We start from the raw sequence: 20,315 nt of genomic DNA on the forward strand, positions 1-20,315 counted from the left end.
TTGGAGCTCACTGGCTACTTAGTACTAGCTAGCTAGCTAAGCTTTCTTGGTGTGGAGTAAACGGGGAAGTGACATTGGAACGGGCCTCACGCTTGCACGAATATATAGAGCAGCGTCGCGCGCGCGCTCACACGGCCGGGCACACTCGTGTGCTTCGAAAGCATAGACCGTGACCTCCTATGCTTCGCAAGCAAAGGACGCACTACGATAGACGTGTGCTCGATCAGAGCTAGCGCAAGCTAGTATCTAGATTTTGGGTAAGGTTTGCGCAAGCATAGACCGTACGTGAGTGATCTGACTGCTCTGCGTCTTAAGCCCATGCCTTCTACTCTAACTTTGTTGCGGGCCAATCGTTTGCTAAGAGCCTGTTTATCTGGGATCGTAAAAACTGAATTATGATTAAAATTTAAAAACTGAAATAAATAGTTAGGTCGTAAAAGTTGTATTGTGATTATAATTTAAAAGCTGAAATAAACAGCTAGTTGTAAAAACTGAATTGTTATAATTCAACACCTAGATTATAACAATCCAGCAATCTAGCAATCTATCTTCCACCAGATTGTAACAATCCATAATCTAACTTCTTACAATCTACAATATACAAATTGTTTTTATAATCTCTAGTTGAAATAAATAGACTAAAATGGTGGAGAGTGGAGAGGGAAGATTGCGTACACTTATAAGTAACGGTGGTGTATATCTACAGCGTTGATTCATGCGTTGATATCTGCGCTAACCGCTTGCAGCGCAAGGAATATTCTCTCCAACTACCCCAAGCACACAACCACTGCACCGATCGACGGTTCGAATGGTGACCGTGGTCACATGTAAATGTGGCAAACATTTATCCGTAGAGAGTGCCATCGGGCTCCCCGCCGCCCGGGCTTGAACCCAGACACCCACGTACTTCTCAAGATTTTTTTTTTTTAAAAAATCTGCTGTCGTGTGCAAAGTAATCATGAAAGTGATGAGGAGTAGGGATAAAAACGGAACGGGAAAATCCCGTTTCGTTCTGGTGCCGTATCCCGTTTTTTTCAGTTCGTTTTCGTTTTTTCTCGTTCCCGTCTATCCTATTTTCGTTTTTGTCCGACTGAGAAAATGTGAAAGTGAAAACGGTAGGGGCGTTTTCTGACCGTTTTTGTCCGTTTTCACCCCTACGCTCACTTATGTCTTTGGTTGAGACTTATCACTTATGTTTATTATATGCTCGAGTATCGAGTTAAGGTTTATGTGGTTCTTTTTTAGAGGGGTACAAAACATGACGTACATAACCCACTTACATCACACTCACGCCTAACGCGCGCACACACGTGCATGTCCTAAGCATACACGTTACAGATATATTCTCGCTAAACGGGCACGTGTGTGCATACCCCTAACTACTAAGGAAAAACCCCCGATGAGGCTCGTGGGTCGATCCTAGGGATCGAACCCACGACTGGCCGTCCCTGTCAGTCTGCCACTGAGAGCGAACCAACCAAACTACTACTCGGTCCTAAAGCTTATATTGTTGTATCTTCGTATCTTGTATTGTTTGAGTGAAATATTGATAAAAAATGATATGTCATGTGAATCAAAAAAGCATATGACATTTTTTTACTTTAATGCGACTTGGTGATTAGATTGGTTCATTAAACTTATTAATTCAGTGTTATCTGAAGATAATGTTAAACTTATACATGTTGACATGTCTTGATGGTTCTGTAGGTCGGTGTTTCCATTTTGTGTTTTCAAATCCCGACCGATACCGGTATTTTCCCGATCGGATTGGTTCGTTTTCGACCCTCCGATTATGTCCGACCGTTTTTATTTTTTCCCGTTCCCGCCTATCCTGTTTTCTTTTTCGTCCGGCAGAGAAAATATGAAAGTGAAAACGGTTAGAGAGTTTTCCCAACCGTTTCCGTCCGTTTTCATCCCTAATGAGGAGCAAGGTTATGGATGGATAGATGGGAACCAAAGGTCTGTTTGGTAGAGTTTTTTTAATTTAAATTTTTTACGGGGAGTAATTTTTTTGAAGAAATGATTATGTGACTGAAAGTGATTCTCTAAAATAAAATATATAGAGGAAGTGATTTTCTGCCGGAAGTGAATCAGATGAAGCTGTTTTTTTTCAGCTCTCAACTTTTATTTCATTTTAGATAATCACTCCCACAGATTCTACTCAGAGAGCTAAAAGCTGAAAGCTGCTGTTTGACAGAGCTTCCCCTGATTCCAACCGGGAAACTGCTCTAAAAGCTCTGCCAAACAGACCCTAATTGTACATGCACTTTTGAGAGTGTCTAAAGATGAAGGGACAGTGTTAATTTGGGGTAGACTTGTCTATTACCTATGTATTTTTTTATTTGTTATTTTAGAGTTGAAAATGTACTTATTTTTCATTTATGCTTACAGAATCTCTTCGTCTTGATCTATGAATGAAAATATAGGATTAATTTATTGAAATGAGTAAGTGACTTTAGCTAGCAAGTAGAAAAAGAAAAAGGGGTGGCCGATGGGAATAGGATATTAGGATCACTGGGAGTTTGGTATAGGCGGACAGTGGATATTGATAGGCAAAGATGAGAGGTGGGTGGCAGGTCCTGGTTCGCTTTTAAAAAATAAAGAAAAATCATTAAAAAAATTAGAAATAATAGGGAGACATAACTAATTATAAAAATAAGCTTTATTGGTAGGTTGCCTCATTAAAAATCTTTATAGCAAAGGAAAAAAGAATACAACCTAACTCAGAAAATTAGAAATTACACATTCTCATCAATATCTAGATACAAATTTTCGAATAAAGCTTCAAGCTCAATGTGTTGCATTCGCGTTTCAGCTAGTTGTAAAAGCTGGATTGATAATGGTTCTATGCAACATGAGATAAAATGGTGATAATATTTTTAACAACATGAAACTTAGGATCTGGACAAGTTTAGCATATTGGTTGACATATGGTGTGTTCTGGGAAGATTGTGGCTTTTTGGTGATTTTCCTATGTTGGATGATGGCGGTCTTGCCTAGACCACATTAAGAACCGGTTTATGGTGCGATTAGACTAAGCTTTACAGTACAACCACAAGCCTGGTATAGGACTTGCATGGGTGACTAATTAGTTTTCTCCCAATGTAGTGTAGACCAGAGGGTGGAACGGGGAATGGATAGGATTTCTCTGGAACCGTATGGTGCAAAAGGGGACTTACGTTGTTGAGGTTATTGTTCACGCGGCAGTAGAACCTTAGCAGGTAGACACATATTGGGAGAAACTTTGTAAAGGTCTTGCAGTGATAATCCTGGCCGTATACTTCAGAAGTGTGTATGTGTTTCGCAAACACAAGCATAATGGATAATCACATCTTATAGGTAAAAGTGTACAACCTCTGCAGAGTGTAAAACTGATTAATCAGTCATGCTCACGATCATGAGTGACGAGGAATGTCACATATGATTAAACCTGATAATCGGTTGTGCTCACTGTGGTTAGTGGTTCATTCAAGGTTGTGGGACCATGTTTGAGGTGGTCAACTTCGGTTGAGATGGTTTATATCAAGAAGGTTAATTCTTGATGTTGTTTACATTCAATCATTTACTTTCACTTTTATTAAATATTTTGCTAAATTCCATCTTTATGCAAATAAACCTATATAAGCCTTATTATTGTGAATACTTTCATTTCAACTTTTACCACAATTTGCAGAGTACGAGACGTACTCATACTTGCTATAACCATAATACTCAATTAAGGAAGATTTTAAGGAACACTCTGAGGATGGAGAATTCTAAGGTGGTGCTCTACATTGACAGTCTGTGAGAGATAAGGAATAAGAAGACTATGCTAATTGCGGAGTTGTTATTGCTTTTTCGACCCTCGAAGGTCATATTGTAATAACGAATAATTACATTAAGTTGTGACAATATGTTTTGGTTATCATCTATGAAGTCTCTATATATTGAGATTGATTCCTATCTCAATATATAATATATGTATTAGTCTATCCTTAGATCGGTCCCGACAGCAACCAATCACAATCTCAACTCTTTGCATCTACTTATATGGTCTCAGATTCGGTCACCAAACAGAAATTCAGTTCAGCCTGTGTAGACAGATACAACTAACTAAATATTCTTCTTTTCAACAAATATAACTCCGTTCAAGTTGCTTCCTCTTAACCTGCGTATACGGTCCATGCGGGCAAGACCTTGTACGGGCAACCAATCACACCCTAGATTGATGTGGGGGCAGGAAGGGGTTGAAACCTTGATTCTATGGCAACAACTTCAAATTATATGCGCTGGAGTCCAACTTTCAAATGAGAAGGAGATCTGTTGATATTGGTCTCTTATTAAAAAAGGTCAATTTTCGGTCAAATCTTTCTATGGAGCTCTGAAAATAAGTCAGATGCAATTCTCTTATAAATTTCTTTGGAAAACAAAGTTACCCCTTGAGATTAAGATCTTTCTTTGGTTGGTGCTAAAGAATAGCATTCTAACAAAAGATGATCATGTCAAAATGGGTCGGAGAGGTAGTCCTCGCTGTCATTTTTTGTGGATGGGGGCTGGGGCGCAAAAAAACTGAACTTTTATTTGTTTGGTTGTGATATGGCTAAATTTTTGTGGTTTGTTATACAATGTGCTTTTGCTCTAACTTTAACCGAGACACCAACTTCTGTGCACCATTAGTTGTTTGGTGGACAAGTTTGCAGAAGTTTCCCAAGAAGAAAAGAAATCTGGTAGCGATGCGTTTGGGCGGCGATTTGCTTGGCTTTATGGAATTAAAACTCGAAATCCAACGTGTTTTAAACAGAAACTACGTACCAAATTATCCAACAACCGTTGTGCACTCTATATGCTATATTGAATTGATTTCTTGGCGTCGTTGCAGAAACAAGAAACCAAGAGGTGCTTAATTGGCGCCGGCACGAAGGGTAGCTGTTGTTGCAGCAGAGCCCAAGCTAGTCGAGTGCTGGACAAAACTGAGTACGCGCCTGCTACTCTGCTACACGGCTAAACTGACAAAAACAAATTCGCTTGGATGCAAAAGCAGGTTAAGCAGAACAGGTTTAACTGGCTAATAAGCATCAGCGTACGCCCATCAGTCGTAATTCAGCAAACTAGTCGGAGCGACATACTTGAGACCAACTTGGTTAAAATCGTCATGACAATTTTGCTGTAAAGGCACGGAACACACTTTAGTAGGAGTATTGTTGAATAAAATTGATAGAAATTTTTAAAAAAAATCAAAAATAAAAAGATGTTGAGGGATAAAAGTTTAAAAAAAAAGGAAGAGGAGCTGTCAAAAGAGGCACGAGCTTACCGGCTCGCACACGCGCGAATTAGCAGCTCTGCTGCTTCTTTCACTGATCCTCGCTGCCAAGCACACCGGCGCTGCTCGACGAGGACCGGAGGAGGAGCAGGTTGATCGCCTTGCTATCCACAGGTGATTTGGCTGAGTTGTGCAGCCAGAACGAACGGCACGGTGCTCCATGGAGAGAAAGGAGAGGGAGGAGAAAGAAGAAGGGGCTGAAGGAGAAAGAAGAGGAGATGAGCCCTTCCTTCTAGTTTTACTTTCTTCGTCCGCCACTGGTGAGGCCCCTTTCCGGATCAAGGCCACGGGTGCGGCTCCAGCAAACGAGCGAGGCGCGGCTCGAGGATCGCTTCGTCTTCGCACCGAGCCGCTTCCGTCAAACAAAAAAAAAACGGAGCCGGAGCCTCCCGTGCACGCTAGTTCTCATCCTGCTTGAGTAAAATGGCGGCGCGCTACGTAAAAGAGTGTCGCGGCCCTAGTTCTCAACTGCTTCAGGCGCCCGTCGTCGATGGAGCACTCTGTCCCCCACCGAGCCGGCCGCCGCTGACGAGATCGCGCTCCTCACCGCCAAGCCGGACGCCGCCACCGAGATCGCCATTTGAATACACTCGAATCGACGATTCATGTGTTGATTAGCTTGAATAATTTGACAAATTTCTGACATAATCATCCACTTTGCTCATGGATGTCGCTGGTCCAGTAGACTCTGTATGAGTGAAGCATTATCTGAATAGAAGGTGCAGTCCTGATTCATCCCACTTCCCCGTGCAAGCTTCCCAGTGGTAGGTGTACTAGTGCTAGCTTCACGCCCTCGGCGCTTGCGATCACAGAGCAGAAAGCACAGCACAGTGCATGCAAAGCTTGCTTCCTACCTGTACTCGCTTCAAAAGATTGGCAATCCTCCTCGCCTTCTACGCTAGCTCTTGCCTCCCCACCTCGATCCCTCCTGCAGCTGTTCGTCGTGTCGTTGCGTCCGTCCCGCGTTCGACATGGCGTCCACGACCACGGCGACCCACGCTCACCGTGAGGCTCTTCGTCGACGTACGGTTCTGGGAAGCGCGTGCTCTTCGCCGCCGCCTTCCTCTCCTCCCCCTCGCCATGCCCGTCTGCGCCGCGGTCGAGCTGCTGCTCCAGGACCCTGCTGCTGCGGCCATCTCCTGGAGAAGTCGAGCAAGTGCTGATTAGAAAGCTTCCTAGTCTTGTTTCGGTGCACCATTAACATTGATATTCTGCACTGTGAAGTGCGATGTTCTTCTGATTGATACAGTGGCGGAGCTAGAAACCGAGCCCTAGGCGTGCAAAGCATAACAACATAATTGACCACGTGCAATTAGCCTAATACTATACAAATTTATACCTGATATTAAACTACTTACTGAACATTTCTAGGATTTTTTAAGACGCCCGGGACTACTCGGAACACCCCCTCGCTCTACCAATGGATCGATAGCTAGCAGATGAAGCGTGCTCTTGGGCTTCGAGTTTCCCTAGAAATGATTTCCAAATTAACGGATTTCTCAATCACAGCACGATAGCTGAAAGCCACCGAATGCGAATGGTGCAGTGGGTGAAAGTGAAACTCGAAGAAGCATCTCACGGTGACTCGTACGGAACCTGTGCTCGTACAAATGGAGTTGCGCTGTTATCCCAGTTTCCGAGCACGCTACAGAAGAAAAATATATCAGTTACATGAAACAACGACGCTGTGCAGCAAATGGAATTTCGGCAATGATGCATGTTCTATTGATAATTTATAGGAGAGAAGCCAAGGTTGTATACAAATACATAGCATCGCCAATGTGTTGGCGGTCCTCAATCTATTATCAAACTAACGTTGCATCCAGTACTTTGGCAGGTATACGCGTCTCCCTATATATAATCTTTCTGGGTCAAAAAAAATTCACGAACAAATTCACACTCCCTGCTGTGCAAAAAAAGAATGTGTTCAAAACAGAAAAGGAGCTCACTGTAAACTATTAGCTGATCCTTAACCCCATGCATTTTTGCAATCAACAGTTTCCTCGAGAAGTAGGGAAGGCGAGATCCTTCAATTGCTGAGGGTCTACAGCTGATGGTGCTTTGGTGAGCGCACACTGAGCAGTCGTGGTCTTTGGGAAAGCTATCACATCCCGAATCGAATTCTCACCAGCCAAAAGCATCACCAACCGATCCAATCCATAGGCAATGCCTCCTGCAGTAAGATTATAATGAAGGTGACCTTTGCGTTCGACATTTCAAAATAATAAGCAAACTAAAACAACATATACTATGCACAACAACACATGGTAGATCTAAAATATCAAGCATGAGCATTAGCCTTTACTCAAGCACCTTAGAATGAATAATTTGTTTTAAGGTATGGATGTAACGAGAGATAAGTAGAATTGCTCCAAAAGAGCTGCTCTAGTATGAGGAATAGCGGATTAATGAAAAAGAAAAAGAAGACCAATCAAAGATAGTTCTGCAAGCTTAGCCATATTGTAAAAACTGAAGAACAACAGATGCAGTATTACTTGAGATTGAACATGCATACCATGCGGAGGGGCACCCATATCGAAAGATTCTAAAAGGTAACCAAATTTCTCCTCTGCCTGCATCAGAAAAATGGAATATGATGTAAAGAAAAAAAAGAGCATCACCATGTTCTCCAAATTAAGAATCTTAAGCAGAATTCGTGGATCAAAAAGATTAAGTTTACTCCCTTTCAAAAAAAAGACTTAAGTTTACAGAAAGTTGCCAGTTCACATATTTATAACCCTACAATGTTGGCAGTTCTATAGTTTTGGCCATCTGGTTTGTAAACATATGGTAACCTTGCAATTAAATTTATTCCGTAATTCTGGTCATCTAATAAGCATGTTACAGAATTTGTGGCAGTCAAATTATTCATTCCACAACTTGATGTTCGGATCTTGTTTAAAGGAACAATTTTGAACTCCCTGGGGTGCATTAAGTCGGTACAATGTAAGTTACACACTTGGGGTGCCTTAAAAATTAAGTATGCAGCCATTCTAAAGCACACAGGGGAACTTGCATTTCTCCAGAATTTAGAGGTACATTTGAGTCGAGCATTTGACAAACAATTAATGGCCTCGTGCCTTCCAGTATGCACAATCTATGAGACAACTGAGGACTGAAAGAAGCCTCCTCGAAGTGTAAGCTGATAACAGAAGTCATACCTGTTCAGGTGAGATACCAATTATCTCAAAAATCCTTTGTTGTACATCACTTTTGTAGATTCTCAAACTGCCCCCTCCAATCTATTGATAACAGGACAGAATATAAGATGTTCAGTACTATTTTCGACTCTGTTTCTACATCATTAAATCTAGCACTCTTTTTTCATGTATTTCAGTTACACATACATGTATGTAGCTAAACTAATTACCAATAAGATAAACTTTTGCAGTTTGCACACCTCATTTCATTATTCATAATAAAAAAAAAGGGGGCATTCACTAAAACAGTGAGGTCTGTGTAAGTGATTTAGCATCTCTTAGGGTCAAGATGTTGAAGTATACCGTCTTCAATTCTGGACCAAACAACAATACAAATATAAAGCTGAACAAAGAATGTGTGCACACTCAGAAAGATGAAAAACAGGAAGTACCTCCAACCCGTTGTAAATCATGTCATAAGCCAAGGCACGAGCTGATGGTAGATCATCCATATCTTGAGGATTTGGTGCAGTGAAAGGGTGGTGTAGGGCCTATATCCATAAAGGCGGCAGAATAGACATTCAGAAAACAGAAAATCAGATACGACAACCTTTTACTTTTAGCGAAATGCAAATTCTCAGTGCATTCGGCCTCTTCTTTACATGAATTTTGGCACAACAACACAATTTCACCTTTCTACCCAGGAGAACAGTGGCCATAAGCTATTGCCAGGATTCTATTGATACCAATGCATTAAAATGTCATTTTTATGTAATAAAAAATGCATATTGTCTTAGTTGTCTTTAAATATGTTCGCTAATATTTGTGTCAAACCACATTGTCTTTAGATGACATTTACAGATTCTGAAGACTCCGCACAATAACGGTGGGTATTCTGGTGATAAAATCTGATATCCAACTATACCAAGTTTTGTTGATGGTGTTTGTCATGTGCAGCCCATTAAGGCCCATGTGAGGGAGGAAGAAGCGCACCGTGCATTCCTAGGGCTGGCGCACTGTAACCACGTGATTGCTGTTTTGGTGGCCTCAGGATTGGGTTGTTATTTAGGGATAAGATTAGATTCAGTTGTTTCCTTGATTTTGGATATTAGTTCCTTAAGGGTCAAGTCATTGCATCTATGTAAGGATGGGTTTGTATCTTCTCTCATTAACCAAGAAATATATCGGAGCTCCCAGTATCTCATCTATCACTGTCCTTGTGGTGCGGCCGCTGGGAATCAGTATGGTTGTGGTGCTTGGGTTCAGGGCCATCTAATCTATGCACGTGACAAGTGTCCACATTCAACAAAATACTAGGCAGCCTTTCAAACAGCTAATATAATGACAGTTCTCTAAAATAACGTGACAACAACACAGAAAAGAACATCCATTTTGGTTTTTGAAAAGTACGAAGAAATAAGCAGTTCCGATAATTCTTCGATAGATCAAAAACTTACCTCATATCTCTGCTCATCACCATTCCATTCGAACATTGGAAAATCTGTTACCCAGAGAACTGACTGTGCTGACTGACGTAAAGAAAAAAAATTGAAAAAGCAAAGGCAGATGTCAGGAGCATAGATGAAGCAGAAACAAAACTATTCCCTTCATAAAAAAGCAAAAGATGGCAAAGAACCACAGCATCGCATCAATATGCCATAAGTAACATATGAAACATATCGACAATAAGGACAAAAAAAATCCTCTGTTTGAGACTCACCGTGTCTATCACTTCAAGCTTATGAGCTACAAATAATCTTAACCTGCCAAGAATCCGGTTAGCTGTTGATTGTTCGCCCAGTGCAAACAGGATAAGATCACCTGCCTTCGCCTCAAGAAGTTCCACTAGCTGATCTTTCTTTTCGGATTTCAGACTTGATACCAGCGGACCAATTCCTTCAAGCTCCCCTGTAAGAGAAGATAAATTTAAATAAAAACACAATTCCAGAAGCCATGTCACAATATTTGTCTAACAGAAAAAGAAAATATATTTTGCTTTTACCATTCTCTGTAACTTTGAGGAAAGGAAGGCCCTTCGCTCCAGCTTTGGAAGCTTCAGTGTAAACACTTCCTTTCTTTAGGTCAGTGTTTGAAAACACATTGGCACCACCAGGCACACACAGTGCCTTTATAATACCTCCATTTTCTAATGTATCAGCAAAAACTTTAAAGTTACTGCCCAAAAATACATCGCTAACCTGCATTTGACAAAATAAAAAATAAGAGAGAACTCTGTACTTAATAAACCAAGGAAGGACTAAGCCTATGTTCATGTTATGGAGAGTATCTTCGGCAGGAGGAGAATTAAATTAGATAGAGATATAGTTTGTTAGTTTAAGTTAGTTTGGTTGGTACTGTAGCAGTGCGTTGGAGATAAGATTAGGGATCGGATTTGATTAGTTAGAGATAAGATATACTCTCTCTGATTGCAAATGTAGGTCGTTTTAGCCTCCTCAACTATTCTCTAAATATAAGTCATTCTCGAACTTCTATGTATTTTTTTCTCTTTTGTTCCTGTCTTATCCTTGTTTAATAAATGCTATCACTCTCACAAATGAATGAGTTATCTTTTCCAATGCAGAATAAATGAAGGGCAACAAGGTCATTGATCTACTTTCTTAATCATTGTGCACAAGTTTAAAACGACCTACATTTGCAATCGAATAGAGTATTAGTTAGTCTTAGAGATAAGGTTTGTTGGTTTAGATTGTCTGGGTCGGCTCCTATATAAAGGAGCGTGCATCACCCATTGTAATTAAACAATGAATTAAGAAGTTTAGTCCACGTAAATTGGATGCTCAGAGCCTCCTTGAGAGGGTGAGTGCGCTCCGTCAGTTATTCCTACCGATCCAATCAACCCAACCATATCATCTTTGATATCAGAGACGTTTCCTTCATGCAAACCATATCATCTAGCCTTCCGTCGCTACAGCATCCGCCACAAAATCAGCCACCCAATCGCTCGTCTCGGCCTTCCCACACCGGTCTTGGCGCCGCCCACCCAGAACTCGAGCGGATCCGCCCGATCCGCTCATGTCGCCGCCCAGATCAAGCCTCCTGCTCTCCACCCGACCATCGCCGCTCTTCCGACTGGCCTCTCTGCACGCCTGCGTCGCCAGACGCCGTCCACCCCTGCCGGATCTCCCGGCCCTGGCATCCTCCACACTAGTACGCCGCTAGCCATCGATCCCCCGACCAGCGCCGTCGGCCCCGCTCGACGTCGTCCACCCCGTCATCTCTGTTCCGCCTCCAACACGGACGCCCCTCCTTCCGTGCCGATCGGCCTCTCCGCACCACCTGCCCTCACGCGATGTCGTCTGCCCCTACTCCGCACGGCCGCCTCAATCTCATCGTCGTGTCGGGCCGCCTATCCACCAAGCCACCGCCTCTCGCTACGCCCCGGTCGGGCGCCTCCTGAGCCGCCCCTGCTCTGCCTTTTCACCAGCCTCCGACCTCTGGCCGCCGCCGACCGAGTCCTGCCCTCCCGAGCTCCGCTGGTGCTCGCCTGCGTCGGCCTTCTTCCTGTGCACACGTCCGGTCAGTCATGGGTAATCCTCCGACTATGGCCGACTTCTCGTCCAAGCTGGATCAGATCTTGTTCACTGTCAAACGCAACAGTAAGGACATCGCACACATCAAACCACAGCTTTGCTCCCTCAACGTGGTTGTCAATCAGCTGTTGGGTGAGCAGATCACGCACAGGCCTAGCGGCTCTGGCATGGGCAATGTCGGAGGTTCTGCGCCACCACCTCCGAATGATGTTGTGGTGCTACGGCTATCTACAGTGTTAGAGGCATCTGTGGCCGCGGGAAGTGAGATGGACAAGGCTGACATCCAGGACAAAGAGGAGCTCCAAGTTCGGCTCTTGCACATGGGTATCAACATCTGCGACAACAACCGGGAGATCACATCCGTCGACATTCAAGTTGTGCTTCCCCACGTTGGCGCCGACATCCACCTCGACAGCTCACCGCCGAGGACATGTGCACGTTCGTCGGGAGGATTTCGATGTTCTCCTCGCTGTCGGCCGACGACAGGCCATCAATGATCACTCAATCTCCTGATGACAACTGCAGCCAACACCACCATCATCCTGGCCGTGACACTACAATGTTTGCTTGCCAACCTCACGTCCATTCAGATTCAACATGGTCTTCAGCCTTAGCCTCCGCCTAGCAACTCGAGGATGAGCTGCAAGTCGGGAGGGTGCAGTGTTATGGAGAGTATCTTCAGCAGGAGGAGAATTAAATTAGATAGAGATATAGTTTGTTAGTTTAAGTTAGGTTGGTTGCTACTATAGCAGCATGTTGTTGTAGCGTCGGGTTAGAGATAAGATTAGGGAACAGATTAGATTAGTTAGAGATAAGATATATTAGTTAGTCTTAGAGATAAGATTTATTAGTTTAGATTGTCAGGGTTGGCTCCTATATAAAGAAGGGTGCATCACCTATTGTAATCAAGTAATGAATTAAGAAGTTTAGTCCACATAAATTGGTTGCTCAAGGCCTCCTTGAGAGGGTGAGTACGCTCCGCCAGTTATTCTTACCGATCCAATCAACCCAACCATATCAGTTCAACATATATGTTGCATCGCAAAAGCAGGGATCTACATAACAGGCTACTAACAGAACATATAGAAGCAACAGCACACTACTAACAATACTAGTTGTGAATTACACATGTCATTCTGCACAAAGCATAGAAGTTCTCACATCTTTTAGCTCCCAATCGAACCGAAGGTCAGGCCTGTCTGTCCCATAGCGATTCATTGCCTCAGCGTATGTTAACCTTGGAAAAGGATTTGGCAGCTTGATATCTCCTACCTCTTGAAATATCTGTTATATAAATTGTTCCATCATTCATTCAATCAGTATGAACAGCAGTATTAGCTGAAGAAACAAAGACATTTTCTTAACAATGAACTAACTAAGAGCTTGACTACTACTATCTAATATGCAATAGCGAATGAAACAATCAGCCATAAGAGTTACAGATTGCATTGTATTTTTATAATTCAACAATAAAAAATGTGTTATCACTATTTGCAGTTACCTAGTACATTTCTCATTCACTGACAGGCAAGGGTGAAAAGGGGTGGGTACTCTAAAATACACATGAATTTTGACATAAAAAATAGCGAAAAAAAGGTATGTCAAAACTAGCATACATGTCTCATCAATTCTTCATTCAACTTCAACATATCCTCCATTGATGTAAAGGCAATCTCCATATCAAGTTGTGTAAACTCTGGTTGCCTATCAGCACGCAAATCTTCATCTCGGAAGCACCTGATAGAAAGCAAGTGATAGAGCTTTTCAAGGTAATAATTGGTTTAATAATGCTATATGCCACCAATATAGTCATAATGTACATGCTTGTGCTATGAGCAATTTATATTGACTGTATTCAGGTGGAAAAGGAAATAAATTCAAGGATTGAGCTCCGGAGGCTATAAAAATGAACGTAAATTTTATTGGCATAAGTGAAATTCACACCAGAGAAGATAAAATAATGCTTGGAGAGTTGCGATTGGTAAAACACACACAAAAAATCTATGAAACAACACCCAGCCTTTCAAACATATCGCCTACTTACCTTGCAATTTGATAATACTTTTCGAAGCCAGAAACCATCAACATTTGCTTGAACAGCTGAGGGCTTTGAGGGAGAGCATAGAATGTTCCTGGCTTCAGAAACAATGTTGGAGGGATTCAGGAACACGCAGCACTTATTTGAAAAAGTTAAAAACTTTCACTGCATAGTTATTAGACCTACCACTAACAAGCACTCAAAATAGAATTCTGATTAAGGATGTACTTCCATAAACATATTGTGATATACTCGAATAGAACACAACTTAGCAAACAATTGAAGAGCAGAAGTGGAGAGCATTGAACATCATGGCATCCGCACACGCAAAAAAAAAAAAAAAAAAAAAAAAAAAAAAAAAAAAAAAGGGACTCAAGGGAAGTTGCCCAGAATAGTTTTCACCCATAGAATAAAACAACTTTTAAAATCCAGACCTCAAAGTAACTTTCTCAAATACCAGAATCAACAAGCAAGCATTGATATTGGAGAAAGTTACTTCTGAAGTAAAGCATCCAAAGTCCAAACATGGCATCAGGCATTAGATCTCTCAGAGTTGCAAAGGATGAGAAATTAGCAAAGAGAATCATTTGTTTTTCAACAGTGGAATCAAACATACTATGTCTGTGAAGAAAAAAATGACACATAGCACGTAGCGTAATCACCTGAACTCTCGATGGTACAAGATAGTCCCGAGCACCTTCTGGTGTAGACTTGGATAAAACTGGAGTCTCAATCTACCTTGGAACATGTAGTAAACTTTAGCTCAGATAAAATAGAAGATTGGCATTTAATTATCTTTTTAGAGGAGAAGATTGATATTTAAGTTACTAGCAAGCGTAGAAATTCTAGTAAATGCTAGTTAAAGTGATGCCTTAAATTTTAGGGACTCGTCATTAAGGTGGCAAGAGCATACAGCAGAGAGTGCATGCATGATGGATCCATTTTAACCAATACACACAATTTTCATCATCTAAATTAGTACTGTTTGTGACAAAACAAGAATTATCTTTATGCAATGAGATACAAATTTTCCATAACATTAAAATTGATGCTATTATAGAAGTGGTTGAAGAATTAAAGCCCTGAGTCTAGAGTTGACCTTTTGCACTACAACACGAGAGGAAATATTTTACTATTTCTGCTGCAATTCATCTAAACAATAGGACCACTTGGATATATCATGGTCCGAAGTGAACATGTCAGGTATATCGACAAAAGGTAGGATGTATTGGGGGTGGAAAATCAGATGAAGTAAAAAATGAGTGTAATAGTAGATATAACCAGCATACCTCAACAAAATCATGTTTATCCTCCAAGTAACGACGAATGAGCTTAACAACATTATGGCGCAATCTCAAGTTTGACTGCATTTGAGGACGACGCAAGTCCAGCACTCGAAACCTACAATATTTACGAAAATGAAGTCATAAAAAAGCACTCATTTAATACAACAACAACAAAGCCTTTGTCCCAAGCAAGTTGGGGCAGACTAGAGATGAAACACATAAGATCCAACTAAAAAGATGATGAGAAAACAATAATAATAATAATAATAATAAAGGTACTAGTAATAGTAAAAAATAAAATAATAACGATACAAGGAGACTGATGCATAAGTTATGGTTCTGATACGTGGATTGCTAACTCCCACACACTCATTTAATAAACATGTAATTTAAATAAATTTAAGTGTAACGGTAATATAGAGCCCTGAAAGGAAAAAAGAACGGGAACAAGGAGATCAGATTTAGGGAAAGAGTAATGCTATATCTTTTGATAAGAACATTTATAACTGGAACAAAGCTGTTGTTCAGGTCAAGGAACATAATACAGCCAATTGAAAGACGTTATGATCCAGCAGAATCCAAAGGTTGGTTTGACTACAGTAGAATAGTTAAATAAGTTGCTACAAGTTAGCATAATCAGAATGATGACAAGAATTTCCCAACAAAACGGAATCTGCTCAGCCTCATCACAAAATCAAATATGCAGCACTATTGAAGAGGTTTGAAAGGACAATAATCCAAAATTATAGCAGCAAGCGAACACAATTAAGTATGCAGTTAAAAACTGAAGTGAATATGAATACAGCAATCTCAGCAGTCACAAAGTGTGTGATGAATCGTTATGCCATACTCCCATGATATCTCAATGCATACCATTCGCAAGGCAATCATGCAACTTTACAAATGGGTTAAACACCTTATCCAAATAACATGCACCCAATAGTTAGTAACTTAGTATCATGTATGCCTGAATAAATTTTTGATACTGCCTAAGTCGTCTAATCATTATCTTGCCTAAAGTCTTGTGTGTAACTTTAAATACACCATATAATTGCCAATCTGCACAATACTTGCAAGTCTAAGCATTCGTTAGCCAATAAGCAATACACAAGGTCGCAAGCTGGCTAATTTGAGGGATTAACCATTCTCCCAGCCACTTCAAAATAGGCCAGGGCAAAAAGATGCAGAAACTACATATCGTAAATGTCGTACCTCAATCTAATTTCTTCTGGAAACTTTTCTTTTACAGTATCAGCAGTTGTAACTGGAAAAGGCAATGAACGAGTTACCGAGTTCAGCACTAAAACATGATCTGCAGCAACCTTCAAGGTATCAACATGACATCATAGTTAGAAGGTCATGTTGGTTTCTGGATGAACACAAGGAAAATAGAAACTTTGTTGACAGTCAAGGAAACAAGTACTTGAACTATGAATTATATTACAGATATCATTCCTTATCCCAAACATTTTGCATGTCCAAAACATAGTGCATAAAAGAAAAGAGAGCTTTTTAAAGATTGATATTTCTATGCTAGATAGTATAATTTTCAATATATGTCCATGAAAAGTCACCTCTAGCTCCTTCATCCCAAAAAACAATAGGTACAATGGCTAACAATCAATACCTCTATAGCCCCAGTCTTCATATCTGCCTTGATGGCATCTGTCGGGCGTGGCCGCACCACCCCCTCAATAGCAACCACTGACTCCACTCTCAGCTTATTCACTATGTTGTAAACTTCTGGATATTCTGGCAAAGTTGTCACCTACACAAAGGGGGGAAAGAGCACCAGACCTTCCAATCATCAAGAACCAGAACACATACATACATAATCCTGTAAGAATCATCACTCTACCAGTTGATGGTGTTAAAAACTTCCCATAAATCACCAATCAGATGGGGATAACAATTACCAGTAATATAGTGCTAGTGTGACCATTTGTCTGACTACGAAAGTTACCAGATCACTCAAGTAGTCAGCATCAGTCAATAAAAAAGGTAAGTAGCCATAGCAACACATATTTTCTGAAGAAGAAATCATTCAAATACAACTGTTATTGAATACTGCTGCTCAATTGCCCTTCCATTAACCACAAGCAGTTGAGAATCATTTGGGGATAAAACAGTCGCTGATGCTAGTTCTACGATTAACAATACACCAATAACTTAGCAATGCAACAAGCATTCCAGATAACACATCGGGCAATGAAGGCTTTAGTGAAAATGTGAGACTATCAACAATTGTCGAACATTATCTCTACAGTAGCAGCAACTACATTAATGTAGTCACGAGTTCACAAGTAAGAGATCACACAACACTGTAGTAGCAATTACAACAAGGAAACCAAAGCTATTGCCAGCACAACCACCGCAGCAGCAAGCAAACTATCAGTCTGCCACTAACGTTCCACCAATACAACAACGGAAGTGGCTCACCTGGACCATGCCGGAGCGGTCTCGTAGGGTGAGGAACGTGAGCCCGGCATGCGTCCGGCAGAGGGCGACCCAGCCGCAGAGCCGCACCCGGCGGCCAGCGTCACCGACGCCGAGCTCGCCGCACAGCGCGTCCCTCGAAGGCCACTGCAGCGGCTGCAGTTTCTCATGCCTCGGCTCCGCAGCGGGCGCCGCCTCCTCTGGCGGGGTCGCCGCGTCGGTGGCCGCCGCGGCCGCTAGGGTTCGGAGCGGGGGCGGCGAGCGGGAGGACAAGGCGGAGAGCGGGAGGACAAGGCGGAGGGGCGAGGCGGGAGGCAGCCTATGGTTGAGAGGATTTAGGCGGGCGAGGAGGGAGAGGGGCGAGGCCCGGAGGAGAGAGGAAGCCATTGGAGACGATGACAAGGAAACAGACGGAGGTGGGTTTTGGACTTGAGAATTGGAGGAAGAGACGCCTTATCCTCCGGCACGAATCTTACAGATCAATGTTTACGCCTTCATCAAGATTTCGCAGATGGAATACACCTTGATGATGAGCTTACACATCAACAAAATACGCCATTTGCACTCGAAAGGGACGAGTTGAATTACTGAAATTTCGAAGCGGGACCAAAACAGGTTTGCACATGGCGCATGGCGGATTCCAAGTTCAAATCCCGCCCAAATCTTTCACGAGGAATTTCAAATCCGAACTGACTGCCCCAAATCGTTCGAATTGTGGCTCCAATTTTAGATGCCGCCAAAATCAACCAAAATTTCACAGCAAGGCATTGTTCGGCAACAACCTTTACAGACCGCTCGAAGTGCACAAAATTAAGCGACAGAATCGGCCCCTTCCACGCACAAAGCGCTGGAGTAGGAAGAGAAATCGAGAACGACATTTCAAAGTTCAAACAGTGCATGTCTCGATGCCAAATTCACAAATCGAATGGATTCCGAAACTTTACTACATCGATAGCTGAAATGTTCGCAAGATATCAGTAAAAACATGAACAGTGAGGAAGAACATTTGCAGATCGCCAAAAACGAGACATATCAAAGTCATGGCATCAAGATCAGAATGAAAGAAATCATAAAGATCAGGATGAAAGAAATTATAGAGATCAGAATGAACAGAAATTATAAACAATCATCTGCAGATTAAAGAAGCGCGATAACTATTAGCAGATTCAGATAACAGTTGTCTTCCAAAACCACCAGGATAATTCTTACAAGGGCGACACAGTGACACCTAACTACACCATCCATACCATCCAAATCACCAAACTACGACCACTACCATAAGGGAACAGAGCGAAGCCTAGCGCCTAGGCCGAGGTGAATTTTGTGACGGCCTTGGTGCCCTCGGAGACGGCGTGCTTGGCGAGCTCCCCTGGGAGGACGAGGCGGACCGAGGTCTGGATCTCGCGAGAGGTGATGGTGGGCTTCTTGTTGTAGCGCGCGAGCTTGGCGGCCTCCGCGGCGAGCTTCTCGAAGATGTCGTTGATGAAGGAGTTCATGATGGACATGGCCTTGGAGGAGATCCCGATGTCCGGGTGCACCTGCTTCAGCACCTTGAAGATGTAGATCTTGTATGTCTCCACGCTCTTCTTCGCCTTCTTCTTCCCTTTCTTGTCGCCGCCCTCCTTGCCGGCGGACTTGCCCGCCGGGAGCCGCTTCTCCGCTTTGGGCTTCTTCCCCGCCGGGGCCTTCTCCGCCTTCTCGGCCGCGGGCTCCTCCTCCGCGGGCTTCTTCGCCGCCGGCTTCTTCTCCGCCTTGGGAGCCATCGATTCCGCTCGGGTTCGGGGTGGGCGGAGGCGGTGGCTGGGGTTTCGCTCGATTGGGGAGAGGAAGCTGCGAAGCCTGTGTCGCTGTGGAGAGAAGAGGAGACGGGGCGGTAACTTTATAGAGCCGGAGCGGCGGGCGCTGATTCGCGGAAAGGTAGGTGCCCTGGATCGCTGACATGGAGCGGTGTGAGGCGTTGGTTCTTCTTCATGTGGACGGTTGCGATGCGATTTTGATGCGGATCGCTGACGTGGCGAAAATGAGGGCGGGAGGAGACGGAGGGAAGTGGCTTTCGACGCGCGTACGTGACGTCGTGGGCGAGTGTTCCCACAGGTAATACGAAACGAGCGGGATTTTTTTGTTTCCTGGCGGTTGCGTGAGCAGGATGGCACTCAGAACTTAGTGTCAGGTTAGGTATATTGGATGAGATAATTTTATTTATATATAGTTATTTATTTATGGGTGTGATGAAATCGGTTTAATTTAGTATTTTAAGTTATTAATATATTAAATAATTGAGTGATTTTTTTAGTGGCACATGAGTAATTTATTCCTTTTGTTTTGACAGTCTGCTTCCTCTTCTCTATCCAGTATTTATAAAATCGTTTGGGGCATGAAAATCGAGACACAATGATAACCGAAAAATCACGGTTATCGTAATAACTATTCGAAATTCGACAAGAATTCACTCAAAATTTACTTGGTCAAATTTGAAATTCGGTGAGAATTTGGATTGAATCGACCGAACGGTAACCGCTCGGTTTGCACCGGTTATCAAGCAGTTTCGTCGATTCATCAAGCGTA

At 42.5% G+C, this 20,315-nt stretch overlaps 2 protein-coding genes across 5 annotated transcripts; both read right to left on the bottom strand.

Moving 5' to 3' along the window:
* Positions 1-5,951: 5,951 nt before the first annotated feature.
* LOC133888932 (aspartate--tRNA ligase, chloroplastic/mitochondrial-like) lies at positions 5,952-18,301 on the bottom strand. Of its 4 annotated transcripts, none has more exons than XM_062329443.1 (16): positions 17,754-18,301; positions 16,942-17,082; positions 16,527-16,636; positions 15,318-15,429; positions 14,691-14,762; positions 14,035-14,126; positions 13,607-13,727; positions 13,152-13,274; positions 10,442-10,637; positions 10,160-10,347; positions 9,897-9,968; positions 8,892-8,990; positions 8,461-8,541; positions 7,815-7,872; positions 7,249-7,472; positions 5,952-6,422 (listed from the first exon to the last, which is right to left on the bottom strand). In XM_062329443.1, exons 1-15 carry the CDS (start codon positions 18,135-18,137, stop codon positions 7,291-7,293), a joined length of 2,031 nt encoding a protein of 676 aa, XP_062185427.1. In that variant the 5' UTR covers positions 18,138-18,301; the 3' UTR covers positions 5,952-6,422; positions 7,249-7,290. The 4 variants fall into 4 exon arrangements, with proteins under 4 accessions (XP_062185427.1, XP_062185582.1, XP_062185507.1 ...); XM_062329598.1 differs by having other exon boundaries at positions 5,952-6,438; XM_062329523.1 differs by lacking the exon at positions 5,952-6,422 and adding an exon at positions 6,805-6,944.
* Positions 18,302-18,881: 580 nt separating this feature from the next.
* LOC133889195 (histone H2B.1-like) lies at positions 18,882-19,613 on the bottom strand. The gene has a single exon (XM_062329707.1). It carries the CDS (start codon positions 19,511-19,513, stop codon positions 19,055-19,057), a length of 459 nt encoding a protein of 152 aa, XP_062185691.1. The 5' UTR covers positions 19,514-19,613; the 3' UTR covers positions 18,882-19,054.
* Positions 19,614-20,315: the final 702 nt, after the last annotated feature.

The sequence above is a fragment of the Phragmites australis genome, chromosome 1, assembly GCF_958298935.1.
Source record: "Phragmites australis chromosome 1, lpPhrAust1.1, whole genome shotgun sequence".
Taxonomy (NCBI): domain Eukaryota; kingdom Viridiplantae; phylum Streptophyta; class Magnoliopsida; order Poales; family Poaceae; genus Phragmites; species Phragmites australis.